Below are 8,998 nucleotides of genomic sequence, written 5' to 3' on the forward strand. Positions count from 1 at the left end.
CATTTGCGGTTTTGCAGCTGAGGATGGTGGTTCGGTAAAACCATCGAAACTAGTCCTGTGGAAATTTTGTAAATATAACGCTGATTTTTGTTGTTTGTCTTCTGAATTTGTGTTTAATCTCTGTTTAAGGGGAAAACAGATCACTGTGTACATGAGGAGAGCATTCTTCTGTGGGAAAAAAAGAATGTAAAATAATAAGCAAACTGGACATCATTGGAATAAATGTTAAAATGCACAAATACTTCTGCTGTAAGTGGGCATTGAATTCACAAATGCTCTTCAAAGTCTATAGCAAATTTGCGATTTCATTATGGGTGTATATTATCATAAAGTATCTTTTCATATAATGCAGCAAGACTGTATTAATTGTAATGGAAACCACCTTTTTATTGTAATTTTTAAGAGATGGATATATTTGAATAAATTGTAGCAAACTGTCTCTGTGTCTAACAATACTTGTGTTTCTGCTTCACTTGTTAGGAAAACTGTTTAAAATGCTTGGTATCTTGCAGGAAATAATTTTTTTTTCCAAGTATGTTAAATAATAATTTTTTTCAATAATTTCATTCAAAGATGATTTATAAGTTCTTAATAATATGTATATTTGAAGGGTTTTTTTTTTTTTTTTTTTTTTTTTTTTTTTTTTAAGAGGTTGAGGTTTTGGTTGATCTTAATATAACTATCAAATCAAAAATAAAAGGGAGGAGGAGGAGGATTATATTGTTCTTAAATACTGAAAATCTGTTTTGGTGTTGTGTTCTTGGTAGATGCAGCTAAATCCTTACTTACAGTTATAAATTTTTTTCACTTTAAATATGAATATAATAAAAGTGCAAGCTGAAAATTTTGTGGGAAACATGGTTTTGCTCTAGAATAGGGACTCCCCCTCCCCCCCCCCGTGTCAGTCTGTAGCAAGCAATATCTGCCATGTGAATTCTGACAGCCCAATAAAATTTAGTCTTGGTAAAGTTGTCAGAATTAAAAGTCATAAAACTGCCTGGGTGAAATGCTTGGGTCTTGTGATAGTGAAATTCCAGAAGATGTAAAGGTAATTCAAAACGGTCGTCAAGTAGTGCCTGGTGAACGGATGGACTTAATGAACTGCTATTGACTTTTTCTTAGACGTTGATAATTATAATGTTATTTGTGTGTTTATTGTTCTGTATTGTTATATTTATATTCACACATTTATAGTTCTTAGTTCAATTTCATGTCATTCGTTAAAGTTTATGTGTATTATATATGTATACATTTTCACTGCTTCAATTTGCATTGCTTTTAAGGCTCGTTTTTAAGGAGGACGTTGTGACTCCTGTTAAGTTTAGCATTTCCATTTTATTATTATTTAATAGTTTGTTTTGTAATTTTTTTTATGTTTGAACCTGGCAACCAGTTTTGTTTTTGAATTTGAATATTGTGATCGGAAAATTCCTGTTCTAAGCAGTTAAGTAAGCAGCAGTTAAGTTACGTTACTGAGATACTGAATGCTTTTTATCATTAAAATGTATGGATCATTTGATCATTATACTATACATGTAAATAGTCGCATTAATATGTATGTGTTTATAAAGTGAAATAAATTTGATATTAAACAAAGTTGTTGGATCTTGAGTCAAAATACATACCGATGGCAAGATTATAAGTAGGAGCTCTAATAGTAGGAAGAGAGAGGCCAAACTGGAAAGGGTGGAGTAAAGTAGGCATGATGTTATATAGGGTACAGAGTTCCTCAACACAAGTGATAAATGATTTGTATGTTTTCAGTTGGGGGGCGGGGGAATACTTATTCCAATGTTTCAAATTCGATCTTTCATACTTATCACAGAGTTTTAAAACCTGCTTTTCTCTTCTAAATTTTAAAGACTCGGTGTCAGTCTGAATCTCTATGGCAGCAATTTGAATGGAACCAGCTGCACCAGTAATAATCCTGAGTGCCTTATTTTGCATCAAGTTAATATCTTCTTGACAGGTTCTGGAGGCAGTGGCTTGCAAGTTCACTCCCCGTACTCCAAAGCAGGCCTGACATAAGTTTTATATGAGGTCAAAAGAGTATCAGTCAAGGAACCCCAAGTGATGCCAGGCAATCTTTTTAAAAGTTTGAGTCTATTATTTCCCCTGTTAATCATATGGACATGGAAATGACATATACTACATGGATGATACTTCATCATGGCATATAAAAAAAGTGATGTATTATCCAATTCATTAAAAAGCTTGAATTGTAGTAGTATTATTTTATGGTTGGCAAATTCTGGACATTGCCAAAAGTTCTCTTGAGGATATATGAAATATTATCTAGAATATTAAATCTGTCCTTGCAATCTGTCAAATTTTGCTGCATCTCCTTTTCCCTTTCGTGGTAATGAGTTTTAAGTACAGAAAACTTTTAAAAATTGGTTGAAAGCACATATAAAAACAATTTTGTTTTGCGTTCTTAATTTTATATTGTGTCTAGAAATGATGGAATGATATTTTTAATAAAATTAATTCAAGCATTTATAAATTAGATGTGTAAAAATGAGTGAACTGCTTTAAGGCTGAATATTAAGTGCCTGATGTAGAAATGAGTAATTTGGAATAAGAAAAGTAATGAAAATATTTATGTTTACCCAGCTAAGGATTTAATTTTATATGTCAAATGCATAATGCCTCAAATAATAGCTTATATTTTAGAAGACAAAAAATTGCGCTTTTAAATCGAATAACAATTATAAAAAAAAAAAAATCCACTAGAGAAACGAGAAACATTAGGAGTAAGATGTATTAAATATTTATATTCTGTCTGTGAATGAAATTATTATATTATTGATGTAATGCACACAGAATTATGATACGAGGGCTATCCAGAAAGTAGATTACGTTTTGGAATAAAAAAATAAACAAAGTATAGGAAACAAATTTTATTATATACAGATGAAAGCCACACTCAAATACTACTTTTCTACATAGTCACCATACAAATTAAGGCATTTATCGTAGCGATGTACGAGCTTGGAAATTCCTTCGTCGAAAAATTCGGCCGCCTGCGCCTTCAACCACTTCGTTACCTCTTCTTGCCTTCCATCTTGCACAAAACTTGTGGTAACCAAGCTTTTTGCTGATGATTTCGTGCAACAAACTTCGCGAAATTTGTGGAAAACTCAAAGAAAGTTCCGTTATTGTGAAATTTAGATTTTCACGGACTTTAGCATCGACTTTTTCGAGAAGTTCGGCGGTCACTGTGCTGGGTCTCCCACTTCGATCTTCGTCGTGAACATTGGTTCGGCCATTTTGAAATCTTATGACCCACTGACGCACTCCACCTTCAGTGATAATGTTGTCCCCATACACTTCACGAAGCTGCCGATAGATTTCTATCGGTTTACAGTTTTTTGCAGTCAGAAACCTTATTACTGAGCGCAGCTCGCGGGATTTTCAATTAACGCAGACATTTCAAACCGTCACAGTATCTGAACGGAGCACAGCACGAACCTCTCACTAGCATGGCTAGATGCAGACTGAGCTGCGCAACGCTCTGACCCCAAGATGGCCGCGCTAGCCCCGCCCCTAGCGGACACAGACGGAAACGTAATCTACTTCCTGGATGGCCCTCGTACATTTGAGATTATACATGTTTGAGTGAGGTTAAAATAGCTCTAACCAAAATGAAATCATCAGCTGTTTTAAAACAAAGGAGGGGGGAATATAATACCAAAAAAGTACTTCATTTGTAAGATTAAATTTTGAATTCTATGAGAAAATTTTGAAGGTGAATTAAAATATTTCTGTAGCATTCAACTTTCAAAGTCATCTTTCATTTAATTGTATATGAGACTTAGTTGATCCCAGGGGCAAATTTAGTAGTATTTATTAATATTTATTAATTTTTTGTTCAGACAGTGTTATATTTTCCCCTTTTGAATAAAAAAGGATTCGAGGCTAATACTATTTCCTTCTGTTGCATGCATAGAAAGTTAATGTTATACGTGCTCATTCAAAGTGAAATTTTTCAAGTGGTTAAGTGTTATCAACCAAAATTTATAACCTTGCATTGCCAAGAAGTTGGAGGTAAAAACACTAAAGAATCTATGGGGCATGTTGAAGAATTCTTAAGGTAAATGTGTTCTTAATTTATTGTATATATTTAATTTTGCAGTTATAGAATTAGATTGTTTCATTACTAATATAATAGGTTTTTAAAATTAAAAAATTGACAAATTATTCTTGATAAATGAACATTTAATACTCACATGTACACAAACACATACGCACGTATAAACCATGTCCAGAAAAGTGATTACACAGCCTTTATTTTCACAACTGTTAATCAAGGATATCTACTTCCAGTTACAAAAAAAGTTTTAAATAACATGAATATTCATGCTTTAGCCCACCCTTTTTTTTTTTCTTTTTTGTTCAAAAAATTGAATTTTGCAAATGATACAAAATGTATTTTTTATGCAGTTCCCTGGGGCCTGTAATTCTTACATTCAGGAAATTTATATCCCTGTTATGAAAAATAAAACACAAGCTTAACTTCCAATATGACAAAAATTGTGTAAGATATTTAATTTCAAAATTTGGGATTTTTGGCATCATTGTCAATTTGCCTTGAGATGCCTTATTAATAAATATATTAGAATAATTTGAGGTGATTTTTTTCCTTCGGAAATGTCATTCAGTGGTATTCTTTTGTGGTTTACTAGAGGGTAACCTACTTTAATTTTCAATTATCATCCATATTGTATGCTGAATGAATTATCTAATTAATTGATAAGCTTTCAAATGCTGAGAGGATCTCATTAATTATAAAGTTTTATTATTTTAGAATCATGATATAATATTCATACAATGAAAGTCAAACTAGAAATATTTTTCATTTTAAAATTATTCAAACAGTGCTACGAGTTGGCTGTTTGTCAATACTAAAGTCTTCCAGTGTTTTCTAGTACAGGGGTTCTCTAAGATTTTGTAAATAAAATTTCATTTTTGAAAAGCATTATGTTGAATAATACTTATAACAATTTGCATAGAATGCTTATCAGTTAATCTGTTGGGTCATCTAAAATTTTCTGATGATAAATACAAATGAAACTGAGCAGAAACATAGGAAACCTACATTGAACTTTTTAGCATCATTTTATTCCGAGTTTTTGCCCCTATAATTTTTGTTTTGGTTCTGTGACATCTCTCAAGCACCTGAAAAATTTACATTTTAAAAAATCATTAGGATCATTCTTAAAAGAAGTTATTGACATGTTGTTAAATAATGTAAAAAAAAAAAAAAATGAACTGCAGGCTATTCAGAGATTCTTTAAGTAACCTGAAGTGATGCAAATCCAAGAGGGCAAGGTCTTGAATATGGGGGTGGGTGACACAAAACATCTCATCCATGCTCAGTATGTTTTCGTCTGACATTCATCGAAATGTTGGGCCAATCATAGTTGTGATAGAAAGGTTGGTCACTTTTAGGCTCTTTGCATTGATTTTTTTTTTAATATTAAAACTGCCATTTGGAAGCAGTATTTTTCTGAATTCGTCTGATTTGGTGGCAGCAATTTGTAGTATATAATTTCTTTGTAGTCTTTCCATGCACAAAGCATTAATTTTTTTTGGATGCAGTCCCCTTTTGGTATTACTAACCAAAAGAGTTATTTTGGCTAACCTTATGATCTTTCTCATGTAATGTTGCATAGTTCAGAGCTGAAATTTACAGGCTTGTAGTTCTCAAACTACCTTGGAACTGTGTCATAAGAAACAGCACACATTTTGCTGGCAATCTAATTAGCATTTTTTTTTTCCATTTTAAAATAAATGAGCATAATATGACAAAAATAACTTATAGGTTCTCTGTTCTTAGCACTGTTCTGAAAAAAAAAAAAAAAATTGTGCCCAGCACATTCTAGGTTAGGTTATTTAATTATGGCAAAGCCTCGAGGGCTATCTGCCTAAGAGGAGGGATGCCTTCGTGCAGGACTTTCTAAGGTAAACAGGCTCGTATACGCGTTACACATGGGGAAAACCACGAAAACACCCATGCAACCAGCCCGTTCGCAGGATTCGAACCTCGGATCGAAGTACCAGTGTTCAGCGACTTTACCGCTCGGCCGCTGGTGGGCCTCCAGCACATTCTAGAATTATGCAGTGCGAGTAGAAAAGATTGTATTTGAACATGTCCACTTTGATCAAGGTTACTCAGTATCAGAAGTAATAAAATAATAAGAAAACATACTTCAATTTGAACAATGCAGAATTTTTCAGATGATGCAATATTAACATCAGAAACCTTTTTATAAACTTATATATTATCTTCGTCATGTATAAATGTAAACATTGTGTTCAGTTTGTGCATGGTCTCTGAATATGATTTCAAACATGGAAATTAAATAATCTGGTTCAATTTTTTGTATCTGAATTTAAAATTTTATTTTTTATAATTATGAAAAGTGTGAAATATTCTTAAATATAACTGTAGCGATCCAGGATTTGAATAAAAAATTACATTATATAGGTTTTTACATAATTATTTTTCCTTAAATTTAAAAGAGTTTTATGTAATAATATGGTTGCAGTAGCACAGGAAAGTTATTTGCTACCAAAATTTTAAAGTGTTTATGTGTCAAATGTCATATTTTTACCTTTATTGGCAAAAGCAATTTGATGGACAAATATTGGGTATATTCTGCTGTAACTTTGATTTTCAAAAACTCAGCAAATTTTGCACATTGTTGATGGCAATGTTCTAAGCATGGCCAATAACATATTATAAATACGACAGTAATATATCTGAATTTCATGTATGGGAATTTCAAATTTTATGAAAATTCTAATTCAGAGTTAAATAATAATTAAAAAGTAAATAGTTTACTATCTGCAAGATTGCATTTTAACTAAAAATAAAAAAGAAATTTTAACTAAAAAAAATTAAGAATTAAACAATATTATTTTAAAAAGAATTTTTTAAAAATAATATTGTTTAATGCTTCTATGCACTTAACCAGTAAAATCCGAAGATAGTAAAATATATAACAAAAATCAGAAGTTCAAGGAAGGGATATATGTAATAAGCAACACTATAGAAATAAATTTTAATCTAGATTAAAAGTTGTGTAAAGAATGCAGATAAAGTAATTTGAACTCTGAGAACTCTGAGAGGGTTTGGGTATGATTTTGACCTTGTCGCATTTAATTGTTGAATATGGATGCTTGGTGAAGAATTTAACCAAAAATTTGCTATTTTCTTTAATGAAGTGGCTGGCAGAGAACCCGGAGATACCTTTTTTATGTTGAGTAATCATTGTTGATAATTTTCTGGATGTTGAGTCATATATTGAGTTTCTGTGCTAGTATCTTTGCTACAGTTTGGTATAATATATATATGCCTGAAGTATCTACTATGGCAATGTCTGATTTATATGATTATAACGATTTTCAGACTGATGGGACTGGGGTAATGGAAAGTTTATAATCAAATCTTCTAAAGATGGAGTACATATGTGGAGTGATTTGGTACTAGGGAGAAATTCCAATAAATTTGCTATTATTTGATCAGTAATGACTTTATTTTTGTAGAAGTGATTGTAGAAGCTATTTCCCCCCCCCATTTTTATGGTTGAGTTTTTCCTTATAATCAAGAATATATCTGTTGTTTTTAAACACTTTTAGTTGTAATTATATTCAGTTTCATAAAACTGGTGTGCAACAAAAATTTTTGGCTTATTTTAAGTAAAAGGTTATTTTAAGTAAAAGTTTTAAGCTTTTATTTTTTACTTAAAATGTAACTCTGAAACAAATTTTATAAAAATTGTGAAATATAAGTCTTTACATGCCCCTGTTCCCTATGATTATGTTAGTAAAGATTTACGCTCATTATAAAGAATATGGCATTAATAGTGTGACTCAGGTAGGAAAAGAAATTTACTGAGATGATTATGACATACCATGTCAGCGCAGTTTTGGAAGTTCGGCTAATTTGAAAATTTTAGTAATTTTCTGTAATGAAAATGTCTGTCTGTAAAGTGATTACAGGTTCCTTGAGCAGATGCTGACAAAGTATATATATTCTAAGCCTTGTATGATATGTGTTTTATGTTGCAGTAGTAAGCTGCCCCTGATTTGCAATGTTCATCCTGTAGTTTGATTTCTATGATGAATGAAACAAAGTTCTGCTCAGATTTTTAAACTGTTAAATATAAAAGTCATCAGTGTCACATCATGATATGGTTTATGCTGCCCTGATCGGTATAATATTTAGTAGTCCTGGCTTCTGTATATTTCATTGGGTTTGGGTTTGAATCCTCTGGGAGGCATGATGTTTGTGTGGCTTAATGACATTATAAATATATGGTGAGCTGAAGTCCTGTTGAGTGGCTTAGCGATAGCGATTAGGAAAGAGGGGTATCTTTAGGCCTTACCCTTGGGGGTTGATCTCCATGAAAATCGGGACAGAACTGAGCAAAGTGATCCTGTGGCCTATTATGCTGGTAAAGGCCCATGCAATTTAAAAAGATTCGAAGACAACTATTGATTTAATATGAAAAAACATCTTAATTGCAGATATTTACAAAATTTAGAAGCAGTAGATATGCAAAAATGATAAAGCTTATTTTCAAAACATAAAATTTTACATCAAAAGATTAAAGGTGCTATACAAAATGCTGTTTAGTGGAACTGACTTGCAATGATGTGTAGCAGGTGTTGGCAACCTTTTTTTGGCTGTGGGTTAAAATCAACCACAATGTGTGTATTAAGATGTTTTGGGCCAGTGGTGTTTTCATTTTAAAACCATCAGTTTGGGTGAATTATAAGTTTGTTTGAGAAAATAATTCTAATATGCTTTAAACTTTAAACGTAAAAATTTAAATTACAATTTTACGTATAAAAACAAACGTAAGTGAATTTTATTTATAACATTTTAATAACAAAAGCATCTGAATTTTTGGTGTTTAAGCTCTGCCTGTTCTTACTTAAAATAAATTTTGTGCGTGAAAATATTTGCTTGCATTTATAAGTTGAACAA

General features: G+C 31.6%; 1 protein-coding gene across 5 annotated transcripts in view; it reads left to right on the forward strand.

Moving 5' to 3' along the window:
• The window catches only part of LOC146993030 (uncharacterized), a 54,504-nt gene extending 52,038 nt beyond the window's left edge, over positions 1–2,466 (forward strand). For all 5 annotated transcript variants that reach the window (XR_015038655.1, XR_015038653.1, XR_015038650.1 and 2 more), the window contains one exon: positions 1,394–2,466. Coding sequence is in view for 1 of the 5 variants with exons in the window: in XM_085808030.1 (XP_085664156.1) it covers positions 1,394–1,448 (55 nt within the window). In the remaining 4 variants the exon portion in view is untranslated. The remainder of the gene's footprint in view (positions 1–1,393) is intronic.
• Positions 2,467–8,998: the final 6,532 nt, after the last annotated feature.

The sequence above is a fragment of the Stegodyphus dumicola genome, chromosome X1 (assembly GCF_044657685.1).
Source record: "Stegodyphus dumicola isolate Sdum_Otavi_A_Nest chromosome X1, ASM4465768v1".
Lineage (NCBI taxonomy): Eukaryota > Metazoa > Arthropoda > Arachnida > Araneae > Eresidae > Stegodyphus > Stegodyphus dumicola.